This window comes from Dendropsophus ebraccatus, chromosome 4, assembly GCF_027789765.1.
Source record: "Dendropsophus ebraccatus isolate aDenEbr1 chromosome 4, aDenEbr1.pat, whole genome shotgun sequence".
NCBI lineage: Eukaryota > Metazoa > Chordata > Amphibia > Anura > Hylidae > Dendropsophus > Dendropsophus ebraccatus.
This window is the reverse complement of record NC_091457.1, coordinates 113925608-113941838: the sequence shown is the minus strand read 5'-3', so window position 1 is coordinate 113941838 and position 16231 is coordinate 113925608. Positions and strand designations below refer to the sequence as shown.

The following is a 16231-nucleotide window of genomic DNA, read 5'->3' as shown; positions in this document are numbered from 1 at the left end:
AAGGTAAAGGGCAGAAAAATCTCTTTAATTCAATCGCGCGTCGTCTCCCTTTATGAGGATCACGAGTTCCAGCTGCCATGCTCATCATTGCTTTATTGATTTCTTTTCTACTTTTTGAGAAAACGAATACAGTAAAAAAAAAAAAAAAATACAAGATCATAAAAGGAGACACTATCAATCACTGCCCTGTGATACATGTATGCAGATCAATGAGTGTGAAAGCATTACAAAAGCTTCCCCAGATCTATGTTAATGTGTCAACTTAGAACTATACACAGTACACCTGCACACAATGGCCATTTATCAGATCCCTCTCATATATAGTTCTGGCTGTTAGCATTAGCATTAACTACTTCCATAACTTTTTCTTCCACAAGTAAATTTTTATCCACTAAAAGGTTAACACTTAGTTGTTAAAGTTAATATTGCAGATTTGGCGATTATAAATAAAATTAGATGGAGAGAGATCAAAGCGGCACTTTGTGACAGTCCAGGTGGTGCACGAGGAGAGGAGCACAATCCCAAAACAATTAAATAGAAAATCCCGACACTCACCGATTTCATATTTCAAATTATTTGGTATTAATAAACCATATAAGTGTGAACAGCAGAACGTGTTTCGGTCACTGCATTTCGGCCACTCAGTTGATAAGTTGATAAAGGCATTGGCCGAAATGTGTTCTGCTGTTCACACTTATATGGTTTATGGATAGTGAATAAATTTGGATGATTATGAAATCAGTGAGTGCCGGGATTTCCTATTGAATTATAAATAAAGCAAGAGCCTCAGGTTTGGACTTGGCCACCAGTGTTCTTTAGGGGGCCAAGGCCAAAACACAGTAATATACCCCAAAAGTTAGTGTCTTATTATATGGCCTTAGGGCTGGGCGATATGGCCTAAAATTTATATCACGATATAATTTGATTCATGCACGATATAACGATATATAAAAAATTTGTGTGTGTATACTCACCCCCCCCTTGCCAGTCATCAGCCTTCCCCTGTGCCAGTGATCAGCCCTCCCCTATGCCTTCAGCCCCCTTTGTGCCAGTTATCACCCCCTTGCCAGTCATCAGCCTTCCCCCTGTGCCATCAGCCCACTCTGTGCCAGTGATCAGCCCTCCCCTGTGCCATCAGCCCCCCTTGCGCCAGTCATCAGCCCCCCTTGCCAGTCATCAGCCCCCCTTGCCAGTCATCAGCCCACCCTGTGCCAGTCATCAGCCCACCCTTGTGCCAGTTATCACCCGCCTTGCCAGTCATCAGCCCTCCCCTGTGCCATCAGCCCCCCGTTGCCAGTCATCAGCCCCCCCGTTGCCAGTCATCAGCCCCCCACCCCCCCACCCCCAGTGCCAGTCATCTCCCCTCTCAGTTTTCCAGCCATTTCATGTGCCAGCCATCATGTCCCCCCAGCCAGGGCCATCATCAGCCCCATGCCAAGCCATCTGCCGCCCCCGACCCCTCTGCTACTTACCTTTCCTGCAGGGCTGGCTGATGGAGTCCGCGAGGCGAGACGGGCCGCGTCTTCTTCCCAGCATGCACTGGGAGACCTGACGTCACACGCATCAGCGCGCTAGCGCGCTGACGATGCGTGAACGAAAGGCCCTGCAGTGCGGTACCACGGAGCGGTAAGTGAGAAGCTTATTCACTACTGCTCCGTGGTATATCGCGATATGACGATATGCCAAAAATCTATATCGTCAACCGAATTGATGACGATATTTTGGCATATCGTTTATATCGCCCAGCCCTATATGGCCTGATCATAAACTGTAAACTGCTAGATTGACCCTCATTTACTGAGCAATTACACTGGCCAACTACCGTGCAGCAAGGGACGTTCCTCATGCCGCCCCCCTCTCCCGCGTCATCAGCTGCTCAGCCGCGATCGGCTGAGCATAACTGTGCTCGGCCAATCATGGCTGAACAGCTGATGACGCGGCTGAGGGGGGGCCAGCATGAGGGACGGCCGAAGCAGTTCAGCAGGCCTCCCGAAGATGATGCCGTCGAAACATGATGGTGGCCGGGGTCGACAGCGAACACATAAGTATAATCCACCAACACTTACGGGGTGGGGGGAAACACGGGGAAGGGGGCCATTCACTTAAATAACACACATTACAAAGCTGTATAACTTTGTAATGTGTGTTATTTAGTGAATAAAAGCCCTTTAAAAAAAGCCGCACTAGCCCTTTAAAAAAGGGGTATTCCCATCTCAACTAATATGGTTATACTTGTTGAGTTTGTCAAGTTAAACATTTTTGCAAAAACAATCATTTAGCAAACTTGCCTCCTTCTCCTGATATGCTGCTTTTTTCCTCCCATTGTTGGCAGCTTGTTGCTGTAAAAGCAATGATCAGTCTGATGTATATAAAGATATAGGGGGAATTTAATTAGAAATTACATCTGGCGTACACTCCGCACAACCGATGGGCGGGCAGGGGAGCACGGCAAGGCTGGTGGTGGTGTGGCCTGCTCCTGCCCATAAATCATGGAAGCAGAAAACAGAAAAGGCAAAACACAAAATTGCATCAGAAAGTCAATGCCCTCAGCTGTATTTTTTCCATTTCTGTGTAAGGCTATGCCCAAAATACGTTTTTTTCATCCGTTTTTGCAAAAAAAAAATGAAAAAAGAATGGAAAAAAAGACACAGTTGTGTGCATCCGTTTTGATCCATTTTTTCCATTGACTTCCATTATTAAAAAACAAAACAAAAATCAAAACGCATCTGTTTTTTTTAAATATACACAAAAATGTAGCCAACCTTACTTTTGTTTACCTAAAAAAAACACGGATGCATTTTGATCCATCTTTTTTATGATGGAAGTCAATTGAAAAACGGATCAAACGGATGCACACAACTGCATCCGTTTTTGCAACAAAAAAAAAACGGATTGCACAAATGTAGTGTGGACCTAGCCTAACCGTAAAAAAAAACAAAAACCTTATTTTATAATGGAAGTCAATGCACACAAATGCCTCCATTTTTTTCATCAGTTTTTTTCATTTAAGAAGCATTCCAGGAATTTTCTTTATTTGTCCCCACACTGCACACTGGCACCTATACTTGCCAGCGATGATCAATAAGGCACAGCTTCGTTCCGATGCTGCGGTGTCGTTCAAATCCTGCACATGTTCACGTCACCGCTCTTCTGTCTCCATGTCGATTAAAGGCCGGAAGTCACAATCTCCCATAGAGAATACATTGGAGAGCGTGACTTCCAGCCTTCAATCAACATGAACACAGAAGGGCGGTGACGTGAACGCCTGCAGGATTTTTTTTTTTATTTGCACCCCCTGTCCCCCATAGGGGGTGCAAATGAAAAATAAAAAAAATTCCAGAGTGCTTTTTTAAAGGGGTTATCCAACGCTAAAAAAACATGGCCACTTTACCCCCTACTCTTGTCTCCAGATTGGGTGGGGTTTCAAACTCAGTTCCATTGAAATAAATGGAGCTTAATTGTAAACAACAACTGAACTGGAGACAAGAGAGGGGGAAAAAGTGGCCATGTTTTTGTAGTGATGGATAACCCCTTTAAGCATATCCGTTAGACAGCGAAAACAGTGTGAACCCAGCCTTATCCTATAACCTGCTGACATTCTGCAGCTGAACTCACCAGCAACAGATTTCTGGTTCCAAAGCCAATAGTATCTCCAGAACCAGAGACTATAAGGCTACGTTCACACAGAGCAAAAGGAGCGGATTACGCAAGGAAATATTTCCGCCTGAAATCAACTGACTCTGAATTCCGAGCAGAATATAAGCAGAATGCAAGCAGAATCCCTGCGTATTCTGCTAGGAAAGTGTTCAGCTCGTAATCAGCTCTTGACAAATTCAGCGCGGAATACTCGAGGAATCCGCGCTGAATCCGCATGCATTCAGCGCTGAAATTCAGCGAGTATTTGGCGAGTAAACTAGACTATACCAGAACATATACTAGAATCCTCCTCCCCCCCCTTTTCCCCATTTCCGCGCTGATTCAGCGAGTAATTTCCGCTTGTATTACGCTTGTATTCCGCGCTGAATCCGCGCTGAATCCGCGCTGAAACAGAAAATCAGAGCCCCATTGATTTGTATAGGCTTCCGCTAGCGGAAGAATGAACATGTTCATTCTTCTGGCGGAAAGCGGATTAGTTCAGTGCGGAAATTCCACTGTGTGAACTGCAGAGCAGAATTTCTATTCAACACAATGGAAATTAGCTCTGCACCTATTTTAACGGCTGAAATTTCAGCGCTGATTCAGCGCAGAAATTCAGCTGCTTTTGCTCAGTGGGAACGAGCCCTAAAGGTTTTGTGCAGATGATGCGGAGCACAATGCCATTTCATTTTAGCTGAGCAGCCTGTATAATGAATACAGTGCCAGAAACACAACAGAAATGCAACAGGAATCCAAGCATCTGCAGTCCATTAGGAGAACATCATAAAAACATCAAGACGTGCCATTCAGTGCACAGCAACATGTGTTCAATAACCACAAGAGCACTAAAAATACAACCGCAACATCACAAATAAATACATGGAGAGAAGATCTGCCGTTACTATGCTTCGCTGTAAATCCATTTAGTTCACACCGTTACTTGGTACTGCTGTAAATTAAGTTAATTTGTAGAATTTAGAAGCGGAAGCGTGAAAAGCGATCTGTACTTTTTATTTTGACAAGTCAAATCAATTCTGGGGATTAAAGAGGCGGTAAGCACATTCCTAGCAGGAGACCAGAGCTGGCCGGTTGTCAACCAGCATGGAAAAAGGAAAAAACTGGGCCAAGTGTAAATCACAGCAAGGTTATCAGCTGCTACTTCCAAAGGCATGTGTAATTCTGAAAGCTGCCAGCAGGTGGAGTATTACGATAATAGCAGTAAAGTTCCTGCATTACAGCTATCATTACAAAGATGGATCAATGCATAAAATGTGCAAGGTGAATTTAAGGGGATGTCTGGTTAGAGAACATATTAGAGTACTCAGGTCACAGAGGATAGGGTTCTTATTTAGGATCTCCACCAATCAGCTGGAAAAGGGGAACAGATAGAAGCATTACAAATACAGCACATGGCCACAATGCAATATTTATTTTCCCGATGGTGGTGGGGGGTCTGGGCATTCTGCGATCTTACAGGTTTCGGGGGAGAATTCTAAGAAGTGGCACTCCAAAGTGGACAGACTCTTTACAAAAGCCCAATACTTGGACATAAACCATGCACCTCGCATACAAACTGATTTCCCTTTAAGGCTGGGTTACACATATTTTTAACAGGGACTTTGGAGATATAAATTTTTTTTTATTAAATTGGTGTCCAATTGTAATTTACTTCTAATGAAAAAAAAAACCCAAAAAACTCAAGCCTTCCAGTACTTATCAGCTGCTGTATGCCCTGCAGGAAGTGGCGTTTTCTTTGCAGTCTGACACAGTGCTCTCTGCTGCCACCTCTGTCCATGACAGGAACTGTCCCTGTCACCGACAGAGGTAGCAGCAGGGGGCACTGCGTCAGACTGGAAAGAATACACAATTTCCTGCAGGATATACAGCAGCTGATAAGTACGGGAAGACTGTAGATTTTTAAACAGAATTAACAAATCTACACAACTTTCTGAGATCGGTTGGTTTAAAAACATTTTTTTTTTGGGGGGGGGGGGGGGGCATACAAAATATACAAATCTTTCTATTACAGTTTTTCACTGTGTAAATTGTAATCCTGATTTTACCAAAAATTAAACACTAATCAAACCCCTTTTTCTGAACTCAACACGGCAGCATCTGGCGACAAGTGAATAAACCCTAAAAGCGACAGCAGCTCAATAAGTAGGTCTCGTAAGTATAAAAACTATAAAAACACACACACATCTTCTCTGAACAATGAGGTGCCATTAATACTCCATATGAGACAGGCGATGATACATAGCTATACTTTATGCTAAAAAATATTCCTATAAAAAAATAAAAAAAGGTGAAAAACTGAAAACAATAAAAGGGTGATATTACAGCTGCCAGGATGGAACCGTAGGAAATCACATATTAAATGCCATCAATATTAGCACACAAAGAAGTTTAATCTAATTTGTACTATTAATTTTATGCAGGGAAGGTTGATTCAATTATCCTCACGTTAGACGAGAATCGAATGTTAATCTGAGGGAGAAACGCGCAGGGAACAACAGCGGAATCCTCAAGTACACAGAAGTACAAAAACACTCTGCACTGCAAAGGTCATAGGGAGAGTGAGCGGAGGCGTCATGGTGGACCAGTCCAGGTATCACAGCGGGGGAGGTGACACGGAAATCACCCGCCGTCATCAGATTAATTAACTCATTAACTGTACAAGTGTTGGGAATTCACTCCAGGGGGTTCACCGTGAAATCGTATCCGCAAAAAGATAAGAATGCTTATAAGGAGAATAAAAAAAATCTGTCTTGCGGCAAACACTTTTTGACTAGTCTAGTTGCAGAGCAGTACAGGAGCACAGAAGGCGTTACAGTTAAACTAGGCAGATTTGCCATTCAGGACTCACAGAGAAGCTGGGTGGCACTCTGTATGACAGCTGCCATACTGGTGGCCACCCAAGGTGATTGACTAGAAGACGGAGTGAAATGTGGCCCAAGATGACAACTTGTGATGTTTTGCTGTCCCTTACTTTAGACTGGATGTGCACAGAGAGACAAGAAGCCAAGTGAAAGGAAGGAAGAGACATCTATCACCTGTATGGCACAGCAACCTTAATGAGCCCTGGGGGAATAGCGGCAGCAGAGCTCGCCTCCTGGATTTTAATAATGCATGCCTCCAGTCCACTGGGGCCCGACCTGTGTGATATCCACACCATAACACTGTAAATTATGCAAGCAACATATTGGCGTAAATGAAAAGTAAACATTTCCTATCTGAGTGCCGATTTGCAGCCACCACTTTAATGAGAGATCATCAAATCTGAAATAGTTTGGGAAAGTATCTCAGGGAGGAGCAGGATCAGCAGTCAGGGTCAGTGACAGGATCTGCTTTAACAACTGAGCTACAACATATAAGCAGTGGCCATGGCCAATATGGAAAGCAGATTATTGTGGGACATTATAGAAGTACCCATACATGAAAGATATCGTTCACAACAGTAGCAGCTCTGCGTTGTGTAACCCTTTCCTTGCTCTGATCCTGCTGATCCTTCCTTTTTGCCTACAAAGCTCCTTACAGACCAGATGCATCAGTAGACTCCCTTCAAACGCCATCTAGCACAGTCATCGTCCAAGCACAGTGGCAGCCTGTTCAGCCCAATGCCCTTTCTCCAACATTATGTCACAGCATAGCACAGAGGAGTAGGTGCTGTGCTGTGATTGGCCAAACTACTAAGAGAAAGGCAGCGTCTATGTATCTATTACCAACAATGAAATGAGAAATAGCTGCCCACCATGCAGGGGACTCCTATAAACTTAAAGGGGTTATCCAGAGTTAGAAAAACATAGCCACTTCCTTCCACAGACATTATCACTAGTCTCCAGTTTGGGTCTGGTTGTGCAACTCTGTTCCATTGAAGTGAATGGAGCCTAATTGCAAACCACACCTGAACTGGAGATAAGAATGGTGAGGTCTCTGGAAGAAAGTGGCCGTGTTTTTCAAATGCTGGATTACCCCTTTAATAAGAGCAGTGACAGCAATAAAATCACCTTGTCACCATTTTGAATGGTTAACTAAAGCCCCTATTACACGGGGCTGTCAGTGCTCGCTTGCTCCTCGTTCCCCGCTTGCTGCTGGCGCTATTACGCGCATTGGCAGTGAACGGGCAAGGGCCGGGGGGGCTGCCCGGGTGATCACTAGATCATCAGGGCAGTCCATAGTAGACAGCAGTGGTCTGCTGCCGCCACTCCTATTCCACAGGGCGACGGCAGCAGATCGCTGCTATCTCAGTTGTTTGCCTTTCATAAATACAACAGACAACAATCAGCCGACATTGTTCATGTCGGCTGATCATTGTCTTCTATTACACAAGACGATTATCGTCTGTAATGGCCGATAATCGTTCTATGTAATAGGGCCTTAAATCATGCAGGTTTTTAAAAATCTTTTGAACTGATGGGTACACATCAAATCTATCCCATTATCCCTCGTAGATAAATATAAGAAGGAGGGTTATGAGATACTCAGACATAGCCAGGCCACTTACTTTGGCTCTGCTAATTCTGTTTCCCTCTATTGAGCTGAATTAGCTGAAGCCAATGTACGGTTGCCAGCCCAGATGAGGTTTCCGGTCCCAGTCTTCAGCTGATGTGACTTGCATGCTTATATGAATCTGCGCAGTGATACAGACCAAGGCTTCCATTTCTACGCTTCGTGTCAGGACCTGTAAATTGTGAACACTATCTGAAGGAGTGGAAACAATTGCCAATCATTCCCGTCACTGCACACATCAATGTCTGTCACCCCAGTCCTGTCCACCTGTGAACGGCCTACATGATCCTTCTGGGGTCTCGGCTCATTATTATTCCTTGTTCTTTGCTACACTCTGTAGATATCAAACACAGCAGCGTTCTGTCTGCGGTCTGGACTGGAGGATAACAGAAATCTGGAATAACACGAGAACAATTCATAATTATACATGTAATTCTTCTTAATCCTGTCTAAAACATTCTAAATTTCAGCATGATGCATTAGATTTTCCTTTTCTAAGCTCCTCATACACACTAGATTAACAATTCTGGGATCAGGGCTGCCCCCTTTTTCACAGACAGCAGGTGTTGTGGGAGACGGGGGTCAGCCATGTTGGATTTCAACATGCATCATCCTTAGTTAAGCAGGGAGCTAAGCCACTGGCAGAGGTGCCCAACAAAAGCAGGGAGACGTATCTCCAACGTGCATGGCGGACTTCAGTACAAAATCTCACTTTATGATAACAAAATGTTGCTCCACCACCGCATAAACTGCAGTCTGCAGTTAAAAAAAATACAAACAAACTGTGCAGATGTATTAAAATCTAATGTATATTATATATTTTGCTGCTCTTGCATAGAAAATAAGAACCATCTTATTCTTACCTCCCCACACTACCCCGGGGACCTCCTGCAGTGTCTGAACGCTCCTCCCATCGCCAATTCTGAGACGGACTTCCTCAGCCAATCAGTAACTGGAGCTGCTGCCCACTGATGAGACAAGTTTAGTGACGGCAGCAGATCGCCGCTATCTACATCGTTGACGTCTCAACATGTTGAAAAAAAATGATCAGCAGACATCGTGCATGTCGGCTGATCGTTGTCTTCTATTACAGTAAGCGATTATCGTCAATAACGGTCGATATCGGCCGAATAAAGCAGATAATCGCTTCATGGTATAGGGCCTTAAGTTTACATCAACTATTAGTTGGCTTAAAGGAGTTATCTGGGACAATAAAGTAATTGTCTGGGCAAGGGTAATTAAAAATAATATTTTATACATTAACCTTCCCAACTTGCACGCTCCTGGTTTCGTACATCTCCACTGATTTGCCGAGGGGGACCTGTAACATCACAACCCCCGAACTAAAAAATGGACGCACAGCAGGGACAAAACAATATGATACCAGCGGCAGCACAGGAGCCAGGAAAGTGAGTGCAGGTTATACTCCTAGTCTGTATGCTCTCGGGAGCAGGTCTCTAATTATGTATTGTTTTTATTTTAATTTATTGTATAATTTAAAATAAATATAACTTGTATTGCACTTATGTATTTAAAAAACTATAAAAAGCGCTGCGGAATCTGTTGGCGCTATACAAATAAATGATATTATTATTATTATTATAGTCACCCTCTCCCAGGGCAGATAACTTAAAACTACCCTGCTCAGACAACCCCTTTACTGTGCTAGATTAACTATATAAGCCAAATAATAGTCGTCTACACATAGCGCAACTTGAGAATGCTTGAGTTGCGCTCATCTCCCCCTCATTGGGGTGGCCTCTTTTATCAGTGCTATGGGGCACACAGGGGCCATCATCAGTAAGTGCAGCCTTGCTAATACCATACCCTGTGGCCAACTCCATGAAATTTGAATATATGGGGCGAATGGAGTAACTAGATAACACTGTTCAAACCACTGAACAAAAAAAGGACCCACTGCAGTGCACCACAGTATATGATAGCATCCTGTTCTTGGTGAAATGCCAATGTGATACCGGTGACAAAAATGCAGTGTGGGCCTGCCCTAAATGAGTGTCTGGGGAATGGTCTTTTATTCAACCATCAGCCTACTTCTACCTAATGTTTATAGCCGCTTTCAGTCAGGCTAAAATACTTTTATTTTTGGCTGTATAGAAAAGACTATATAATATTACACAGGAGGTATCCAATGAGACAGAAAAAAAACAAAAAAACACAAATTAGTAAATCTTTTTAAAGTATATTGGATATAAAGTGAAATGTCTCTACCACCATTCAGAGCCCAACTCACCCCCTCTGATTTCACCTTTCCTGGTTCTCTCCACCATCGAGCCCCCAGAATAGATGAAGTGCCTGAAATAGCTGGTTTGCATTCACTTGTTGAAGGGGCACCTCTACGCTACCTCTGGCTTAGCCCCTTGTAGAATAGCTGCGCCTTCCCGTCCCCTCCAAGGACACCAATATGTGATGAGGAGGCGCATGCTGCACATACCTAAGAATACATGAGCCACAGGCACAGACTTTCTCCCTCTCTATGAAAACTGATGACTTTTTCATCTTCTCAAAGAGGTTCTGCAGCAGGAGGGGTAAACAATATAATATCTTGCCATTAATAGAAGTAGCTACATATCACTTGTATGCGCCCTGCACTTACATGGCCACAATAGTCCTCTGTGACTTGTAATAGCCATATAATTTACAGCCATATAATTACATATAATCACATGGAAGCTCTACATCATTGGGGAGATTATTTCAGTAAAAAATTCTGAACTATAAAGCCATATTTAACAAATCGCCCCAATAAAATGGATTCATGTTAACAGGAGCCAATTTCCCGCTATACTGTAATATACACTTACTACTTCAATTTTCCCAGTCACATTTGTTCAGCAAAAAAGGATTTTACATGAAATATGGAATGCGCTTATCAGATTGCTAATGCGTGGCTTATAAAGCATGGAAATGGCTTCTTGTTGCGTTAAATGAGACATTTTACATTGGATTAGGCTGATCGGCTGGTCTGAATGCAGCGCTGGACGTCGGGCACAGCATTGCTGCCGGTAAACAAAAGCCAGGGGCTCATCATCATCATCATGCCCGGAAAGGGCTAATAGGAGGAAGACTTACAAAGAGCTGACTCTTCAATAGGTGGTACCAAAAAGCTTTGGCTGTCCAGGTATGATGGGAATTGGCGCTTTGCAACAGCTTTATGTCCTACAGGATTCAGCATATTGATGATTTAGGCTGCACTCACACGTCCTGTAAAATTAGCCGTGGTGGTGGATTGACCGCAAAAAAATAGGACATGTCCTAGTGCGGATCGCAGCACGGATACCCCCCCACCACCAGCAGCAGAGATGACAGGAGTGCAAAGACAACTACTCGCCTTTGAAAGATCTGTGCCACAATCGCGGTGCGGATCACCACACGGATCGTGTGAATGAGGCCTCACACAGACAGGCCATTCATTTTATTGCAAACTTTGTAATGCAGAGTGGAGGCACTGCATGGAAATGAAACACTTGTTGTTGGGAGTCACAAGGCCTGGACACACGGAGGGGTTATGCACAGAGAGAACCCCTTTAAGGGTAAATTCACACGGGCGTCTCGCATAAGAAATTTGCAGCTAATCCGCGATACACATATTAATAATAAGAATAATATGTGTATTGTGGATAAGCTGCGGATTTCTTGTGCGAGACACCCGTGTGAATTTACCCTAAGGGTAGGTTCTCATAGAACAGATCTGCAGCGGATTTCACGCTGCGAGTTTGCAGCAAAATCCACTGTGAATCCCTTACTGTCATTCTGCATAGGGTTACATACTCACAGCGGAATTTTCATTCTGCTGCGAATATATAAACACCGTCCCCCTTAACCAACGGCGGCCGGATGCACACATGACATTGGTCTGCGCTCCGGCCTCCTCCTGTCCTGCTCAGCCAATCAGTGGCTGTGGCGGGACAGCGCACAGATTGGCTGAGCAGGACGTCAGGATGCCGGGAGCCACAGGAGGAGGCCGGAGAGCGGACCAGGTAATGTGTGAATGGGCCTGGCTTATTCTCCACAGTAAAAACACTGAATGTTCCCCCAACTCCTCATTCTCAGAATCGGTGAGGTCACAGAGGTCATACCCCCACCAACCATAAAGTGATATTGTAGCAATATGCTAATATGGGTATATCCTTTATTAAGTTTCTCCGGACACAAGACAGGGACCAACATAAATAAAGCACAAGGAGATTTATTGAAGTTGAAATAGGCCAAATCTATAAATCCGGTGCAGGCAGGGGGTGAGGGGAACATAATAAACCATCTATACTCCCCTGTTCCCGTACCCCTGCAGTGACTGGCTGAGCAGGCATTTCAGGTCAAGACATGAAGTAACGGCTGTCAGAGAGCTGGTGACCCTGGTGACCCTACACTGCAGGGGCCATGGGGGTGGGTATAAATTACTTCTGTTCCCCCACACCCTGCCTGCACCAGATTTATAGATTTGGACAGAGTTCTCCTTTAAATCTTGTGCAGAAGAAAAGAAAGAAAGGAAGTGATTCCTAATAACCAATCAGATTACTCCTCTCATTTCTGAGCCCTTTATACAAGTTAGAAAGTGACCAGACAACGCAGGTGCAGCACATAATGATAGCGTGTCTGTCTCTCTATAGTGGTCAGGGTTTTCTGGTTGTTATGGCTGGAGTGATGGGCAGTAACATGTGTTCCTTAGTATGTGAGGAGTCATCACGAGGTGTCGGGGATAATGGGGTATAAATGCCTCATAGTATTTGCCCAGCTGTCACAACATGCAGAAGTACTGCGTCCAGGGACCTCCAGCATCACCACAGCCTCCTAATTACTAGACAACACGGAGACCACCAGGACAGTAATCGACGACTGATGGTGCAATCAGCGGCGCCTTTAGTCTCAGGATGTCAGCAGGACCCCTCCGCACCTCAGACTGGGGTAATTCAACAAAAAAAGTATTAAATTCTTTCAAATGAACTGGGGCCAAAGATTTGTCATTTTCTTATGTTTAAAAAACAATCTCCATTCTTCTAGTACTTATCAGCTGCTACATGTCCTGCAGGAAGTGGTTCTTTTTCCAGTCTGGAGAGCAGGAGAGGTTTTATATGGGTATTTGCTGCTGCTCTGGGCAGTTCCTGTCACGGACAGAAGTGGCAGCAGAGATCACGGTGTCAGATTGGAGAGAATACACCACTTCCTGGAGGACATACAGCAACTGATAAGTACTGGAAGACTTGAGATAATTGAATAGAAGTAAATTACAAATCTCTGGCACCAGTTAATTTGATAGAATTTTTTTTTTTTTGCTGAACTACCCTTTTCCACAGTAACACTGACTAGCTGATGTGGAGAATGTCCTTCCACGTGTCGGACCTGTGAGAGTCACAGACGGCTCGTCCCCTATTAGGTTATGTTGCCACAACAGAACATGCGCAGAGATTTCAAGCGGAGGCCGTGCGGTGGGTTCCACATGAAGTTCTGCCTGTCCCACTGACTCAATGATGCATAGGTTGATGGCCGCATCAGGATGTTCTGGAAAACACGGATACAGTCTGTGGTGCCTCCATGTTTTCCAGGACTCCCTAGAGCGGCGTCCAGCCTGTGCTACAGCAGGGAATCCAACGCAGAGCGTGTGCTCAACGCTACTTATAGCCTGTAACCATGGAGACCCATGGCTGTACATAGGAGCTGCATACACCAATCTATAGGAGATTAGTAACTGATGTCCCTGCCTCTGACCTGCTACCAAATACATCGGATTTTAGGATTTTCTGCAACTTTAAAGGTCCAACACGTGAACACATGGACAATTACTAGATGAAATGTGACACTAGTGTCTATGCTAGTGGGAAAAATATACAAGAAAAACGTATCCCTATAAGGTATGACAAACACCTGGTGTGATCAGAGCCTGACAGGGCCCCACATCACGTGACTCCCATCAATGACCATGGAATCCAACAGAAATCCCATTCAACTAACTTCCACAGAGTCCAGGAGACTCCATCCCCTCTGTGCCTGTTACACACTGACCCCCTCCCCCCTGTGTATGCAGACGTGACGTCACAGGTGCAGGAGGTGACAGCCAGTCACTACTCCACTGACGTCACATAACGGCTCCCCCTGCTCCGGCACAGCCGCTCACCTTGATCCTCTCCAGGTAGGAGGCCGGCACGTAGCCCGTGTCCCCGCTGCTGCAGCGGCTGGCTAGCCACCAGTGCTGGTTACACCGCTCCAGGATCAGGAAGTTCTCCCCGGCCCCGAACTGCAGCGAGTTAGGCTCCGGGGAGCGGAAGGCGTACAGGGCTCGGTACATAGCGGAACCGTCTTCCCCGGGCCGGACCCTGACTGACTGACTGAGCGCGTCCCCGCCGCCGGAGCCCCCGTCAGTCATGTGACTGTGCTCGCACACGGCGCCTAGCTCGTACCCTGCTGTTTTCGTTCCGTTTTTTTTTTTAACAAACTTTATTTAAACATGACAATGTCCTTTCAATGTAGCTTATTGGTCGTCACGCTGTGGCTCCCGGCATGTGCTAACAGTGTGGTGGTTGTGTTCCCACGAATTCAAATCATGGCAGCCCTCCTCTCTCCAAGGCACAGTGACTACTGGTCACCATGGAAACGTATAGGTCTGCCTGGGAGCGGTATATACAGCTCTTCGAGGGATTATTTTTGAGTGGCACAAGTTGTACTTTAAAATGACCCTTCACCCTATTTACCATCAGATGACTATGAGGGGAGCGCAGCTGGTGTCTCTCTCTTCTCAATGTAGAACAAGTCGCTGCTTAACCTTCCATACAATAGAGCGTGCTGCTGCTGCTGTACACATTATTACTACAGCGATACAAAATCTATGTGGCGCCAGGCTGAATGTAGTAAATCATCATCAGCCTATGTGCGCGGCCACAGCGCCCCCGTGTGGTTCTAGCGGACATATTCCATTATACTGGGGATCTACGTGTAAGGTGAATCACATAACACGTCATAATAGTATATATACTCATTACCGAACTCATCGTTCCCGTTATATACATCGGATCAATGTGTACAAGAGTGATAAGTAAATGAAATGCTTATTACCACCTGTCAACTATGTTGCCGTAATTACGTTACGTTACGCAACGTAATTACCGGAGCCACGTGACAATGTATAAAGTTATTGCAATACATAGAAAGTTAGAGATTAAAATAAATAAATAAAATATATATATAAAAACCCGAACGTCCCTGGGTGGGCTCGAACCACCAACCTTTCGGTTAACAGCCGAACGCGCTAACCGATTGCGCCACAGAGACGTCTTCCGTGTTCTAGGTGGAGTATGCCCTGTGATCTGTAGTATGATTCTGCAGTATTCTTCGTTTCCATGGAGATAGAATCTAGCAGAGAGTGACAGAGTTACAGTTCTAGAAGTCCTTGAATCCTTCCCACTATGTCCTATTGTTTGTTTCCATGGAGATAGAATCTAGCAAAGAATGACAGGATGAGAGATCTAGATGGCGCTGACTTTCCACTCTCCTAAACAGTATATGCAAACACATACAGATAGATAAAGGAGCACTATGTGATGGCAACCTATTGCTATAGCATGTAACATAGAACAATATAGCATATAGAAGAGTATCACCGTAGCACGCATATACTTCCTCCCATAGACAGCAGTGTTGGGAACAAACACCAGGCAGCACCAGCCGAAATAGCTCAGTTGGGAGAGCGTTAGACTGAAGATCTAAAGGTCCCTGGTTCGATCCCGGGTTTCGGCAATGGGGTGGCAGGAACTTATTTTCCTAGTTTATTATTGATTAGAAATGTATATTTTTGATATATATATTTTGATCTTTATTTAACCAATTTTATGAAGACATATGTAAAATTATTGCTGACACTATTCATTACTGAACACAGCAGCAATGATAGGTTATATTGTATAGATACATATACATGGCTGGATAAGGTAGCTCTGGATTACAGTATATTGGGGTCTGTGTGTGTGTGTGTGGGGGGGGGGGCATGTGGATGAAGGTGGGGGTCTATTGGTCTCATTGGGGTCTGCAGTTTGGTATGGGGCACAGGACTTTGGCAGCATCATGCCCATTATTGGTG

The 16231-nt window shown here is 44.7% G+C and overlaps 1 protein-coding gene and 2 non-coding genes across 6 annotated transcripts in view; 1 reads left to right on the top strand and 2 right to left on the bottom strand.

Annotated features, from left to right (window-relative positions):
• NCKIPSD (NCK interacting protein with SH3 domain) overlaps positions 1-14544 on the bottom strand; it is a 74798-nt gene extending 60254 nt beyond the window's left edge. For 2 of the 4 annotated variants that reach the window (XM_069966764.1, XM_069966765.1), the window contains exon 1: positions 14276-14544. In XM_069966764.1, coding sequence (XP_069822865.1) covers positions 14276-14524 — 249 coding nt within the window. In that variant the 5' untranslated portion in view covers positions 14525-14544. The other 2 variants (XM_069966767.1, XM_069966766.1) reach the window with 2 other exon arrangements.
• An 808-nt stretch (positions 14545-15352) lies between these two features.
• TRNAN-GUU (transfer RNA asparagine (anticodon GUU)) lies at positions 15353-15426 on the bottom strand. Its single transcript has one exon. It is a non-coding gene; the product is annotated as a tRNA-Asn (tRNA).
• Positions 15427-15818: 392 nt separating this feature from the next.
• TRNAF-GAA (transfer RNA phenylalanine (anticodon GAA)) lies at positions 15819-15891 on the top strand. The gene has a single exon. It is a non-coding gene; the product is annotated as a tRNA-Phe (tRNA).
• The last annotated feature ends 340 nt before the right edge of the window (positions 15892-16231 follow it).